The sequence below is a fragment of the Plectropomus leopardus genome, chromosome 7, assembly GCF_026936395.1.
Source record: "Plectropomus leopardus strain MGB_pleo_1.0 chromosome 7, ASM2693639v1, whole genome shotgun sequence".
Lineage (NCBI taxonomy): Eukaryota > Metazoa > Chordata > Actinopteri > Perciformes > Serranidae > Plectropomus > Plectropomus leopardus.
The window spans coordinates 5,982,501-5,999,129 of record NC_142182.1 but is presented as its reverse complement, the minus strand read 5'-3'; the positions used below and the strand labels follow the sequence as shown (position 1 = coordinate 5,999,129).

General features: G+C 37.4%; 1 protein-coding gene across 4 annotated transcripts in view; it reads left to right on the top strand.

Annotated features, from left to right (window-relative positions):
• The first annotated feature begins 6,701 nt into the window (after positions 1-6,701).
• The window catches only part of cbfb (core-binding factor subunit beta), a 47,304-nt gene continuing 37,376 nt past the window's right edge, over positions 6,702-16,629 (top strand). For 2 of the 4 annotated variants that reach the window (XM_042496326.2, XM_042496324.2), the window contains exons 1-3: positions 6,702-7,236; positions 8,423-8,509; positions 15,388-15,504. In XM_042496326.2, the coding sequence (XP_042352260.1) occupies positions 7,159-7,236; positions 8,423-8,509; positions 15,388-15,504 (282 nt within the window). In that variant the 5' untranslated portion in view covers positions 6,702-7,158. The remainder of the gene's footprint in view (positions 7,237-8,422; positions 8,510-15,387; positions 15,505-16,629) is intronic. The other 2 variants (XM_042496327.2, XM_042496328.2) reach the window with 2 other exon arrangements.

Here is a 16,629-nt window from a genome sequence, read left to right as displayed (position 1 = left end):
TCTGTGTCGGACTCCAGCCTGCTTCTCCAAAATGGGGGCGTGCAGATCAACATTTACTTGATGCAAAACACTGACTGATGGATAAGTGTTGCATTTAACCCTTCAGATTTTACCTCTGATGACGGAAAAGGGCTTAAAAAGTCCTGAGTCTTCATTTGTGGAGGAAGTAAAACATGAAAGTAAGCTATAAACGTTTGTTAACCACAGAGCTTACTTTCTGCAATTATCCAAAAACCAGCGAAAAAATCCCATCGGCTTTTTGACGAGGGAACCACGGTGATGTTAGCTTGCAGGTTGGCGTACAGAAAAATGTCCTCCCTGGGGCACTCTACATCATGACATATACTGATATCATAATTTAGAAAAAAGTTTGTTTATTCATATTTACATTCGATCCTCAGCGTTTCCTTCTTTTCTAGTTGAATTATTTTTTTCTGCTTTGCTGTTATTGAGTCTTTGGTCTAAAAGCCACAGGAAGTGGAGGACGGGATGCTGAGCAGCGGCAGACTCCACCGTGCTGATGTAAATCATTTTTCATTGTTCACTTGTTTAGCTAAAAGCTGCTGGTCGACCTCTGCTAAACCAAAGGTGTTTAGTGGAGTTTCAAATAATTTCTGCTGCCTCACTCAGACACAGCTCACTAAAACCTAACAAAAAGTTAAAGTGAACTTATATTGAACTTCCCAGAAACACTGCTCAAAGACCTCTGCTCTGTATAACATGGATGTTGTCAGTTTCTTTTTCTCGTCTTAAAATAATTTGGCAGAAACATTTTAACATTACTCGTCTACTCCTTTATTTGGGGGTCTGATAACATTTTTTCTCTCTATAATAAACCACAAGTCAAGTGTGAAGAGCAAAAGTGGCGCATAAAAAAGATGATGTGCAGTGTGTGTGTCAGTGAAATGACATTAATGATGGATTACTGCGCAGAAAGCTTGTTCGGTTTCCTCTGCTAATGTTTTCCAGGCTGATGGCTTTGGAGTAACTCTGACACGTGAGTGGCTCCTAATCTACAGCTCATAAGCTCTTATGAAAATTCACTTTACTGAAAAACTTCCTGCTTCATTTTGTTATCTGGCGAAAAACCCACTCTTTTTACATGTGGGGTTTAAAGAAGCTTTGAAAAGTCGTGTATTTAGTTTATGTTTTTACCTGCTTTAATGATGTGGCTCTAGAGATGGCAGTCTTTGTCATTTTGGACCAAAATGGGATTACTTTCCGTTAAATTTGAACCCAGTGGCCCGAAAAAATGTTGGCATTGTTCATTTATACAAACTGGATACTCCACATTTGCACGTTGTTATTGAGCAGATACGTTAAAACGCCAACTTTCAACAAGAATGTGATTAAAAGTGTTAAGAAAAGATTTTGCTTTGGCTTATAATACCTGGATTTTGGGACTCAATCCCGAATGGAATAACAGCGATGTCTCAGCTTTTTGTGGCAGTCTTACTGCTGGAAAAGCAGTGGTGAATATATTCACTGTAGCGTGCAGTTAAACTGTTACTGATTTCTTTTAGGTGTGCCTAAAGAGTGGCTGTAGCCTTTAGGTGGCTAAAATACACTTTGCTGTTGCCCCTCTCCCATAGCGGTCCATCACTTAGCGTCATTTTTGGCTCTCCTGTCGCTGCACCAAACTGCTTAGTGTGTGTAATACACTGACTTTGATTAAGTTCCTGCACAATCCCACTTAAAAAAAAAAAATCTTAAGGTCAATTTATCAACATATTAGACCACAAATAAGATTAACTAAACAAAATACAAAATTGAATTAAAATTAGAAATACCAGTGTCAGTTTTTTAAAAAGTAGCTGAAAAAGCTGAACTAAACTTAAGTTCACACTTGACCCAACATTAGACATGTGAGAAGAGACTTTAAAACAAAACGACATGAACTAAAGCGAGCCGTGCTCAGTGTGCTGTGTGGAGATGAGAGCGGACTGCGTGTCAGAACTATTCACCATGGCAACCACAGATTATCTGATTAATTAATGAACCTTTTACTGCATCACCAGCTACTGTTGTTAATCACTCACGCCCTGTTTAGCCTGCAGCTAACAGACACAAACGGCCACTTATAAGCAATAAAGTAGCGAGTCCTGAGTGTGTGTGTGATCCTCGGGCTATGGGAGAAGATTTGGTAAAGAAAATCAATGACATGGGTATCATAAAAGGAGCGTTTCTTTACATAAAAAGGATTCAGAGCATATGCTGTAGCCCGAGGCCTCGTTTCCCCCCCTTAACCCTCGCAAGGATGAAAGGCAATGATGGGAACATTTGGGAACATTTGGCCTTTCAGTCTGCGTAGACACACCATGAGTAGGCCAAAAAATTTTAAGTTTTAGACACTTTGAAGAGTAGCACACATCTTATTCTTTATATTCTGACACAAAACTACTAGATAATAAAAAAACAGACTGTAATCAAACACCTCCTCAGGTCTGTTAGTCTGTGTGTGTTACTAAGGCACAATTATGTGTGTTTTTTCTCTCCTTTTGTCTCAGGGGATCTTTGATACAAACATACATTTCACCTGACACACACACACACACACACACACACACACACACACACACACACACACACACACACACACACACACACAGCCTCACAAACACCAACAAAACAAACAAAACATGCCATGACAGAAGAACTGCATCAGAACGTAAACACACACACACACACACACACACACACACACACACACACACACACACACACACACACACACACACACACACACTTTCAACATGCAGGTTCTTGTTTATAGTTTAATTAAGATCTGTGTGTGTGATTATGAAACTCCCGTGGGAGGCTAATAGTCATATTTTCTATGTGCGTGTGTTTGTGTGTGTGTGTGTGTGTGTGTGTGTGTGTGTGTTTAGGTGTGTTGACTACAAAGAAAAGAGCCGTGCCACATTTCAGGGGCGGGTTTTTATCCGCCTGTTTATTGCATAATCAAACATTCATTCCTCATGTTGCAAGTGCCAATACGTCTCAGCTGCAATGCTATAAATTTAAATTGTCTGTCTCTGAGCCTGTGTGTGTATGTATGCGTGCGTGTGTGTATGTGTGTGAGAGAGAGAAAAGAAAACACTGTCTTAAATGTATTTTCCCTTAAACGTTCAGATATATTTCATAACACATTTTTCAAACACTTTCTATCTACACTGTGAATTTATAGTCAGCCTTGAGCGTTCTGGCCTGTGCAGTTTCGTGTCTCAGAGGCGTTTTTCACAGCAGAGATCTTGACTTGTTACAGCAGGAGAAGCACAGATGAAACAGATCTAAGGTTCAGTTTCAATACAAGTCAAAATGTCTGTTGTGAAAAAGGTGTAATCCAGTGATACTCAGTCATAGTCCACGAGCCAAATCTGACCCCCGACAGGGTGTCACGTGGCCCCCCAACTGTTTCCTAACTCACAATAAAAAGAGTGATTCACTCTGGGAATTGTTCTTGTAATTTTAGTATACATAAGGCCCCAGAGCGCATGAAACAAAAAATAGAGTTTGTTTGCCAAAAACGTGCCAGTGGAGGATCCCCCACACTCCCTGAGAGAAGTCCTAGCTCAGACTCTAATATCCTAAAATCCTAGAAATGTCCTAAAATCTCAGCAAGGCCCTAAAGTCCTAGAAACTTCCAAAAATTTTAGACATGTCCTAAAATCCTAGAAATGTCCAAAATTCTAGAAACTTCCTAAATTCCTAGAAATGTCCTAAAATCCTGCAAATATCCTAAAATCCTAGAAATGCCCTAAAATCCTAGAAACATCCAAAAATCTTAGAAATGCCCTAAATTCCCATAACACACACATAAACATGTAATCAAAAGGTTCCACCTGTGTCGCCCATGGGCACGACCTTCCAGCTTTAGACCTCGTTTTGGTGCAGTTACTACCTCCAGGCGAGACAACTGTGTCCCCCCTTTCCCTAATTATACGTTATGTACACAATGGCGAGACGGCAGAATGGCGCGATAATCCTGCCTTGAACAGGCCGTGTAAATGTGGCTTTAGGAGACTTACCTGCTTCTTTCTCAAACTCAGACCGAAATCTGATCAAGTGGTAAAACTAGGCAGTGCTAATCGAATGTAAGTAAAGATAATGTTACTGCACTGCCTATTTCTCGCCTAGAATATTTTCAGAATCATATTTTAGTCCTTGTTTGGCTGTAATAGCAAGAGTTAGTGAACGGGTGCCATCCTGATTCCTGCAAAGCGAAAATGGAAACTGAAAAAACTGACATCAACCAGTAAAAATAAGCAGCGCTGATCAGATATAAACTAAACTATGTTTTGGCTAAATATTTAACTGTAACATGAAATCCGTCCAGATGCCATTGGGTCACACAGACCAGTCCGTGTGACTGCTGTGGCACTGCATTCTGGTTGTTGTAGGTTTTCTTCCTCTTGAGCAAAAACGTCCCTTTTGCTCTGTTTTCTCTGGTCATGAGCCAATTTCAAAAGTATTTGCGTCTTTCTACGACAGAGATGGCTGAGTTTTATATTGGTGAAATTCATTTTTTTTTAAAAAATGTGAACCTACGCTTTAATAAAAGTGAACACTTCATGTACTCACTTCATACTGTGATGATAATATGAAGGAGGCAGTAAACTTGACTGGCAGAATCTAGCACATTCCTTAAAATGTCAGCAGACTAATAAAACAGTAGACAGTGCTGCAAAGTTTTTGACTGATTTTATAGAGCTCACTGTCCCGAGGCAAACTGTTCTGGAGAGCTGCTACCTTTAGAAAAAAAAACATCTCACAACTTGTATTTCCCACAAAGTCTGAGAGAGTTATTTCTCTAAAATAAGGTGATGAAACACTAAACCTTCTGAAACAGCCAACTGAGAAATTTCAACTTCTCCATAATTGTGCCGATGGACTTTTAATCAAAACAAGGAAGAGGGAGCTTATTACCCCGCATTAGCTACTTTACCATAAGCATAGCAACATAAGAAAACTAAGCTAGTTTGGCTTAACTTGATTATCATGACGAGGATTTTGCCAACGATGACGTTAGGAGATCTCTGAGATGTTTTTTTTAAAAAACAATTTTAAGACGGTGCAAATAAGATACAGATGTTTTGCATAGTAGACTTGATTTACTGATTAACTTAATTAACTTAACTTAAATTAACTTAATAATTAAATTTGGCAAAACTGAGTACATTGAACTAAATTTTGAATAAATTTAAAAGTAAGATTTAGTCATTATAAGTAAAGACTAATAGTTATATTTACTCACATGTTTTAACTTTAACTTAAAGTTTATTACTATCATCATCATCATCATCATCGTCATCATTATTATTATTATTATTATTATTATTATTATTATTATTATTATTATTATTATTATTATTATTATTATACATTCATTTCAGATAGTACATGTACAGCTTCTCCAAATATTCACAAAAATCTCTTTAGGGTCTTAGGGTTTATTTTAGGTTTGATTTTTATTTTGTGTCCGCCCCTCTTTTCACTTCTCAGATCAGAATCTTATAAAGTAAACTTGGATTACTGAGGTTGCTAAAACTTAGAAAGATTGATTTATTATAACTTGTCATTTTTAAGTTGCAGCAACTTTTACAAAATAAGGTGAATATAACTAAATGTTAAAGTAAACATAACAATAAGATATGAGGTAAACATAAAGTAAGACTAATAGTTATATTTATTCACATTTTTTAAGGCAATCACTTTTCTAGAATTTAAAAAAAGTGAGATCAACTTGTCAGTAGTGCTCTAGAAATTATTATTATTATTAATAATAATAATGATTAGTATTATTATAATATGTATATATTATATAAATATAATAATAATAATAATAATAATAATAATAATAATAATAATAATAAATAAATAAATAAACACATTCACTTTACATGGCACATGTACATCTTCTCCAAATATGTAAAAATTTCTGGAGGATTTTAGGGATTATTTTAGGATTTATTTGATCAGTGGAACACAAATACTGTGTCCGCCCTCCTTTTCACTTCTCACATAAGGATCCTATAAAGTTTCTGCGGTTTTAGTCAGACGCATGCGCAGTGGCAGCCCCGAGTAGCGTGTGTAGTAGTATTATTATTGTGAATGGGGGGGTGGAGGTGGAGGAGGAGGACGAGGAGGGGGGCGGTATTTTGGGTGTACAGTCACAAGAGCGACTCGACGGAGCCAGGAAGTAGACTGTTGGTGCTTTCAAGTACTTGTCTGGATTGCAGTAATTTCGAAACTTGGCAGCTGTGGCTTCAAAGTGTTGCAAAGAACAAGAAAACAGATTAAAGAGCTTTGTGCAACAAGTGATGGAAACTGTAACAGATTTGTGCACGCTGATGCATGTTTTTTATTACTGTGTGCCTTTTCTCCCCATTTCTTTAAGTTTTTTTGCTATAAGATTAACACATGGTTGAAGACTAAAACAATTAGAATTTAGGCTGTTTATTTTCTCTGAATTATGCTGAAACAGATACAACTTTTGACTTATAGTTGGATTAAAAATTTTTATTTTTCTTTCCTCCTCTTCCATCAAAGCGCAAAAACAGCTCTGTGCCATAATCTAAGCCGTCGCATAATGAGTTTATTTTACATATGCTTTCTTGCATTGTTTGCGTCCCCAAAATGTCGTGAACGCGCGAATAATCGTCAGGCCCACTGGGGAGGAGCACTCGAAAGTTGCAGGTAGAGCAGCAGACAGAGAGCGCTCGTTTGTTGCCACTTACTTGAGATCACACGCTCGTCAAAAGAGAGAGAGGGAGATAGAGAGACATCGAGGAAGAAAGAGAGAGAGAGAGAGAGCTACACACACACACACACACACACACACACACACACACACACACACACACACACACACGGTCAAATTGAGCTTTATCTCTCGCGGTGGGTCACTCAATAAGAGCCATTTGGAGCCAGAGGCGATCCGGAGCGCGCAGGAGCCGCAGATCATCAGAATCAGTGAGGCCAGCAGCCACAGAGCACATTTCTCCACACAGAGACGGAAAAAAACGCAGACACGGAAGAGAAGTGAGAGGCAGAGTGAGGGACGGACGGCAGCACGAAGTTTGACTGTGCGGGATAATAATAATAAAAAAGGAGCGGATCCAAAGTGAAAGCCAAAGAGGCCGGGAAGAGTTGGTGAAGATGCCGCGGGTAGTCCCGGACCAGAGGAGCAAGTTTGAGAATGAGGAGTTTTTCCGCAAGTTGAGCAGGGAGTGTGAGGTGAGTCTGCTGCGTGTCTGCACACACACACACACACACACACACACACACACACACACACACACACACACACACACACACACACACACACACACAAAAAAAAACACACACACTGGCTCCATTCTGTTAGACGGCGGAAATAAAGACAGAAGAAGAGGCTCGTTAGGGGGGAAAGGCGTGCTGGCGGGACGAATTATTTTAAACTTCAATACCTAATTTAATTTGATTATTCATTTGAAGCCTGAGCAAATTGGCTTGATTTCTTTTAAATGCACCAGAGGAGGGCGAGAGCAGCTTCACAAGAAATGGCCCAAAAAATGAGCAATAAATTGGTAAAAAAAAAAAAAAAAAAGATACAAGGAAGAACCAAAAAATAAGGAAATAAAAATTAAAAAAGAAAAAATGGGAAAAAAACACAAACAAGAAAATGACATCAAGAAAGTGTTGAACCCCCCATAACATATTTTTATATGATATTATTAAGAGAATAATATATTTTCTGCCCCCCCTTTTTTTTTTTTAAAATCCTTCCAGGTAATTTTTAGATTATTTTTTGTCACTGTTTTTTTTTCTTTTTGCAGTTTGAAGGACAGTTTTTTTGCCCAGTCACTCAATATGTTTTTTCCCCTTTTGAAAGAAATCAAACCAATTTTCTCAGGTTTCAGAGGTTTAAATGCTTAAAAGCACAAGAAAACCTATGTTGATGCAGGTGTTAAAAGGGTCAATGTAGTGCTACAAAATCTGCAATGAAATTAAATACAACAAAAGAAAAGACTGATAGTTTGCAAAAGTGCAATAGGTTGTTTCAGCTGTATCTCTGACTTTCGGCAAATTAGATTTATTTAGACTTTTAATTCTTATTTTATGTAGGGTTTTTTTTTTTTTTTTTTTACATTTAATGCTAACATTGATATAGAAGTATTTATGTAAATTTATTTTTTTTATTTTTCTTGGTGGATAGTAGGTACAGAGAACGATGCCTTTTGCCTGAATCAAAATTCCTGTGGCTTATCTTCAAATTACAGCCTAGCCTTCTGCTGGCAGCGAGCATCGCCACTCAGTGTCAAACCGCCCCATATGGAGTGTTTTCTCTTCCAAATCAAACACATGCAGCATACACTCAGAGTATATTATGTGACTGTATGGATGTGTGTTTAAGGTTTGTGCTTTTTTTATGGCATTATAGATCAAATATACTGGATTCAGGGATCGGCCCCATGAGGAGAGACAAGCTCGCTTCCAGAACGCCTGCAGGGACGGACGGTCAGAAATAGTGAGTATACAAAACCAAAGATATTCTTTTATTTTTTGTTTGTGAAAAAGATATCTAACTATCTATCTATCTGAGTTTTGGCTCATAAAAGAAACCTTAATTTTGAAAGAAAAATAAACTCTTATTATAAGATTTGTTCACTTTGAGCAGCAGCACAGCGTAGACACGATTCACACCGTGTGAGTGTGCTGATGTTTTGATGCACAGGGAAGTCGATGCCTTATCAGACACACAGACTCACCAGGCTTTACTTCACTTACATGACTTCTTCCCTCTATTTTCTGCTGCTGCAGTCGTCATCGTCTCAGCATTTTTTTGGTAGACACACACGTTAATGCGTGTTGTCACTCAGGCGCTTTATGGTTACGACACTCAGGGCTGTAATTTGGGGCCTAAAATTGCTCACCTAAAGTAAACATCACCTGTCATGTCTAATTTTGGTATATTCTGAAAAACATGTAGTGAATGAGGCAGATATACAGAGAGATATAAACACCTTTGTGATGCTCAACAATACAATGCACTCCTCTTATAAATACAACCATGCAAAAACTGTTTTGTTTAGAGCTGAAATAGTTAAACAGTTACCGACCATTTTGATAATAGATTTTGTTTTCAGGGAAAAATGTCAAGCATTCTCTGGTTTCAGCTTTTTTATTTGTGAGGTTTTGCTGCTTTCTGACAGTAATGCGTGTGTTAGATTAATACCCTTGGGGTGTTGTAATAACGAAAAACACACATTAAGGATGTCACATCAGACATTTTCACTAATAAAACAAACAAGGACCGGGCAAAATATGAATATTACACTGATACTGTGATTTAAGACTCGAAACCATTTTAGATTTTGAATATTGTAATAAATAAAATGTTACATTTTCTTGGTTTTACAAGCTGCATTACAGTAAAGTGATGTAATTTGCTGAACCTACTAGATTGTTAGCTGCTCTATTTTTTACTAAACACCTCTATCTATATTGTGACAATACTGAAGGGTTCACTGCTGGTCTTTTAACAAAATATTTACACAATAACATTTATGATAAATAATCATCAGTAATGTGGATATAATGAGTAAGTGGGGAAAAAGGTAAATAATTGAACAGTCTAGTAAATTCAGAAAATTACTTCACTTTACTGTAATGCAGCCTGTAAAACCAGAAAAACAAAACATCATATTACGATATCCAAAAAATTATGATATTTCGTCTGATATTTATATAATATTGACATATTGCCCAGCCCCGTATTATATTGACAGTGTGATATGAGACTAAATATCATAATCGATGTTGAATATTGTACTATTTTAAGCGTTGTCTTTTCCTGGTTTTGTGATGTAACTTTCTGAAATTTACAAAACTGTTCTAGCTGACTGGTTACTGTCTTTACCCATTAAGCTATTAGGGCTCATTGGACTGGGTGATATGCAGAAAATCAAGAATCACAATATTTTGACCCAATACCTCAATATCAGCATTGTGATTACATTTTAGGGTTGAGTGTTAATGCTTTCACAAAATATTTACACAATGATGTTTTTGATAAACAATCATAAGTAATGTGGATATAATGACTACACTGTAAAAATAAGAAGCTTGTGTCAAGATGAGTCATTACAAAATAACCTCGACTTGTCTTTTCAAATTCAATCAACTTAAAAAAATGAAGGCAGACTGGAGACTAACTTTTTAGTTAAAATAAGTAGTTTATTTTTACAGGAAAGTGATGGCATTTATTGAACTTACTGTTCTGGCTGTAATATTATTTGCCTTTACCTTTGGGCTGGGCAAGGAGGAGAAAATCAAATATTGCAATATTTTTGACCAAAAATATCTGTATCTATATTGTGATGATATAGTAGGATTGACTATTCCTGCTTTAATAAAATATCATCAGAGTGAGCTTTTTGATAAATTATCATCAGTAATGTGTATATTATGACTAAGTGAGTAAAGAAGATAATATAACAGCTCAAAAAGTCTGTAAGTTCAGAAAATTACTTCAAAAATTACTTCACTTTACTGCAATTCAGAACACCATGGAAACAAAACGCTTATGATAGTCCAAAATCTCAGATGATATCTAGTCTCATCTCAAGATGTTGTTATATCATTATTTATTACACTGATATTATGAAATGAGACTAGATATCGTGTTAGATTTTGGATGTTTTGTGTCCCTGGTTTTAAAGGCTTCATAACAGTAAAATGATGTAATTTTCTAAACATACAAGACTGTTCTAGATGTTCTATTATGTCTTTACACGCTCAGTTATTATATCCACATTACTAATTTCAGTGTGTAAATATTTTGTGCCCTACAATATCGGCACAATTATGATGTTAATTTGGGAAAAAAAATTGTGGTATTTAATATTCTCCATATTCTCCTTAGCCCAGCACCAGAAAGTTTATCAAGAAAATAAGCTGCAGATGAATCAATATTAAAAAATGGCACTAATTTTGTTGAGACTGCATTAGACATTCATTCTCAACTATAGAGGAGAAGCTGTGGGTAGTTTTTGTGAGAGATGATTTGTGTCACAGTGTCTCCCTCCACTTATAAACCACACGTCTTTTAACTGTGTCTTCTACTGTTACGTCTCAAAAACAAAAGGTTGATGTGAACCCTTTTATCTAATGAGAAGACTGCGGTGTCATTATGTCGTAACAGCACAGTGCAGAATATTTTTCATAAGAAATAAAAGTCCTGCGTTCAAAATATAATTAAAACATACAGTGACCCTACATGCAAGCAGAATTTAGTTTTTATATATTATTACTGTTGGATTATTAATGCACATGCACTTTAGCAGCGTTTTAATACTGTAGCTGTCCTCACGTCTTCACCTCTCTGAGGTGTTCAGCGAGGTTTCCTCCACGAGTCCCATTGAACCCGTGTGACCTTTTTTTGTTTTCTTTCGAAACTGCTGCTTGCAGCTTTTGTGATGAGCAGTTTATAACTCAAAAGCAAGTCAGGACACATTGATGTTGTCTTTGTGTCATGACTGTGTGCTTACAGTGTGAAATCTGTTTAAAACTTCCTTTTTAATCATGACCTCAGCAGAAGGTGAAGTCAGGTGGAAAGCCTTGAGGCTGCTCACACACACACACACACACACACACACACATGCACACACACGCGGGGCAACTTGTGCTGTCTTAGTCACCCTCGAGGTATTTTTCACAAACATGCTGCCATCGTCGCAGGAGAGAGAGGGGGCAGGGGGTGCATCTAGTTTTACCGTCTTTTAGTGGGACATGATGCGTCCGTCTGTCTGTCTGTCTGTCCTCACTGTATTTATAAGCCTCTTCTGCGAGAATTGATGGCCACGGTTTTAATGGTTTGATGGCAGCTGTGACATCATGTTGCTGATTTATCTATCGGGCCAGACGCCGCTAAAGACCTCCTGCTATTTTCATGGTCAGCGCGAACGACTGCGCGACACAATGAGACTCGAACGTGCTGTCAAGGACCGCTTTTTATAGATGAGACAGAGAAGAACAAACAAACTGTAATCTGTGGGTAATTTATGAGGATAATACTGGATTTATGCAATATTTAAAGCCCCCCTCCTGTCAAAATAGTGTTTTGTTTATGGTGACTTAACTGGGATGTTTGAGCTTCACTGTGCAGAATGATGTATGTGCCGTGTTTGATACACAAATTTATCAGCTTCAGCTCAGGTGGAAAATTCCTCTGCGCTCATCGTAAATCTGAGTTTAAGCGATGCACTTTGTGACGTCACAACTAGTTTGGCAGCCAATCATGGTTCAGTATGCAACTTAGACAAGTTTGATGGAGAAACTTGAAACCTCCATATACACCTAGAATTTGTTTGGTTAAATAAACAAACTGTGCAATTTATCAACATTTTCTTCCGATATCATGATGTGAGGATAGATTTTGGATATCATGATTTCGGGTTGTTTTTCTTGGTCCTAAAGGCTTTATATTCACATTACTAAAGTTTTCATTTCACTTACGGGTAATTTTTTACACATCAGTTTAGAACAGATAATAAAAGATGAACACTTTATGTACAATGTTAAGATAACATTTTGGAAGTGTCTGAATATTGTACTTTTTACTTTTTTCTTGTTTTTTTTTTTGGTTTTTTTTAGAATTTTATTCTCTTTTAAGGGTAGTCAATTTATTGACAAATAAAATATACCTTTTCTGTATTTTGCATGTTATAACACATAATGATACAATATCCAATATTTAAACAATAAGAAAAACAACGTTGAAATGCCTGCATGCAAACAAGGGGTGTACCATTTCATATTGTTCATGATAATACCTGTTTATTTTTTAATATGATAAGAAAACCTCATACAGTAATAATGGCAATATTCTGACCTGCTGACAAAATGATGTCAGAGCGTTATGCATGGCAACAACAAGCTGGAAGAGGAGAGGAGATACGGCAGAGCGTACTGGAAAGGAAATCACCTGTTGATTTATTTTATCTATACTACCTATAGATTGAATTACTGTTATATATATATATATATTAAAAATTGAAGACAAAATTATGTTTATGTTGACATATAAAGTGCACTCAAATATGTGTTTTAATGCTATTGTATATTCTTGAAATTATTAATTAAAAAAAGTCAGTATTTTAACACATTAAGAACATTGTTATGCAAAAATACCGAAAATTATTGATATTATTTTAGGTGCCTTTTGCCCACCCTAATGCAAACCGTTTACCTTGTATTAAAAATTACGGGCTTATTTTCCACGATATTTTTACAATATACATGTCATTTTAAAATGTAATTTGGCAGTGGTGTATTTCTAGAAAAATATCTCGTGCTCTCTCTCTCTCTCTCTCTCTCACACACACACACACACACACACACACACACACGCAGAGCTGAAATCACAGGGCGGCTCTAAACTGTTCAGGATTGATCTGATAAATGGGACAATAATTCAAAGTAAATTATCTTCAGCTCAGCTCATTAGAGATGAGTCGCTTTCTCAACGACTATTGATTTTCATGCTGCCCTCTCCCCTCCTGTCTCTCTCTTTCTCTCCGTATGCTCACTTCCTTTTATTTCCTTTGCTCTGTTCATCTTTGTCTTTATTCATTTCCTCTCTCTCTTTGTCTTTCTTTACGTTCATCACGCTGCCTTTACCACCGTCGTCCTGCTTCCCTCAGTTTCTCTCCTCCTCTCTCATTTCCTCCATTTCTCTCTGTCTCCCTCTTTTTTCTTTTTCCTCCTTTGTGTCTCAGTTTCCCTCCATCTCTCTCCTCTCTCTGCCTCTCATTCCCTCTCTTTTTTTTCCTCCCGCAGTAGTAGGCAGCAAATGAGTATCAGATGGTTGTAATCCAACACTTCAAATACAGCAGAAATGATGACTCGGGTGTTCTTTGAGCCCTCGTTTCTGTGAGTGTGCGTGTACATCCGTGTGTGTGAGAGACTTTTTTTCTATGTGTGTGTCCATGTAGTCATTTTCAGCTCTCTCCTCTCTTTATTTCACTCTCTTCCCCTCTCTACTTCTTCTCTTTCATTCAGGTCCTCTCCCTCGCTCTCTGATGAGGGACACATTTGACAGGGTGCATAATTCATATGCTTCCAGCTCAGTTGCAGCCGTAATGCCATTAGTATTGATCCGTCTCTGCAAACAACACACACACACACACACACACACACACACACACACACACACACACACACACACACACACAAAGACAATACATAGACACACACGCAGATATGCACATAAAAAACAGACATTTTCTAACTTGATTATCTGCCTTGCTGTAATTCATCGCTTTCTGACTGCAACAGAGAAATGCACTCTATTGATTTTCATTTTATTTCTCTCGTGTGTGCATGTGTGTGTTTTTATCTGGATAGGAATGTCTCCCATTAGAGCAAGAAACCATTTTACAGAAATAATATAAATGAGAAAAGCTTCAGTATGATGTGATTATATGTGTGTTTGGGGAGCAGTGGTTCACTGCAGAGAGACGGAGGGCGCCGGACGGGTTATAAGAAAGGAGGAAAAAGACTCCGACGCAGTCTGTCAAACTTAAACTCTTCCAGGCTGAGACCCAAATAAGACATTTAAACAATCTGCTGTTCAAACTTCTGCAAGAACCGTCAGGGAACATTACCACCAAACCACGATAACTGCATGGACTTAAAATCTGAATTACGAAATCTTATTCTGTGATAGAAATGTGTTCAGCTTTACTGGAAGTTTTATGGGGCAACCTCAAATTACTTTTACAAATTTGTAAACTACTGCTGCTATTTTGATCATTCATTAATTGTTTATCAAGAATATTGTCTTGTTTCAGCCTCATAGTCAAACATGCTTTTCTCTTTTATATCATTATAAACAGAAAGGTTTTATGTTTTGAAGAATGCTCAAATTACAACGTGTTCAGTATTTTAATTAAGAAAAAATGAATAAGTGTATTGTACATAAACAGACAGGTATTACGTAATGCATTTTCAGTGTCTTCTGTTCAGTAGTTTGATTTTCTTAGCCCAGAACCTCCTGACCTTCTCCCCACAGGCTTCCTCCACATGAGCTAAAACAAACAGACAGAGCAAAAGACAACATAAATAAATACATTTGGTTCTCCGACTGTTCATAGACTGCATTTGAATCTTACAGCTCTCACCAACAACTATAGTGCTGTATAATATAAAACTGTAAGCAGATCAGCAAAGCAACTACCTGCCCAGGAAGAAAGAGCAGGACTTGAAACAAAGAAGTGGCTGTAAGACAGCTCAAGAGACAGATAATTTTCTCAAAAGTTAGCAGCGACCAAAACAGATTCGAGTGAATTTTGGACCCGTGTCATGCTCGCCCTCATTGATTATGCTCTCTCTCTCTTTCTCCAGGCCTTTGTAGCTACAGGTACCAACCTCTCTCTCCAGTTCTTTCCAGCCAACCAGCACGGAGATCAGAGGCAGGTTCCCACAAGGGAGTATGTCGACTTTGAGAGAGAGACGGGAAAGGTAGGACAAGTGCAAGATATCTACATACACACACACACAGAGGCGTGTCACGATAATTACGTCATCAACTTGTCATACATATCGTATGAACCAGACCTTAGTCATTTTTCTGACCTTGTCGTGTTTACATTCATGTTTGCTTTCGGAAGTTTCACCAACATTTTATTCAGTGTGTTTCCAGAATAAACTGCAGGATTTTTATAACTGTGAAAAGTCTTGAGTGCAGCTATTCTCCAGTTTTTACTGCCTCCAGCCCTCCTACTTGCACAAGTCCACAGAAAAATAAAACACCACTTCTAAGCAGACACAGTGTAGCTAACCAGTAGCCTGCAGCTGCACTTTTAAAGTTTAAGACACACTGTTCTGATGATCGCTAGCTTGCCAACCCCTTACAATAAGCCAAAAAGTCTGTTGTTTTTAGTTCTACCCTCCCGACAACCTCATCCTCCGCTCTGTAAATCCAGCAGCAAACCGCCCGGCTCCCAGGCTGACCGTCCCTGGGAGCCGGCTGCAGCACAGCAGATTATGTTAGTTTCAAAAGTCCTCCTTTGGTTTCATCTATTTGGCCACATTTTGTATTAAGTCTCAAACTGAGCAATTTGGGGGTATTTTTAAATGGATATCTTTTCTCTATTTTCTTGTAACAGACTTTATTAACCTTCCTAAAAAGCTGTTGAATATTTTTACTTTATATCCCAATTCCAATGTCTGAATATCCTTAAGAATTAAAAGCACATAGCTCTTTGAAATGATATACTTTCATTATGATGCTGTTTTATTAATAATTTTATATTGTTGGCTTAATATGGTTTCAAAATGATGATATATCTATATTGTTTATTAAATCATTTGTGGAATAATATATGATCCAACAGAAGTAGTTATAGTGACAGGCCTACACACACACACACACACACACACACACACACACACACACACACTTCTCTGTGTTATTTTTTTTACCTTTTGCAAAGGGCATATGGTTGCAGGGCAGAGAGTAACCAACAGTGAAAACAGTTTGATTCTCTGTTTTATGATAAACTGTCTCCAAAATGCGTCTTAAACAACTAGGACACGATATCTTTTCGTCATGTGTGCTTGACTCATCCAACTTTGTTGACACGT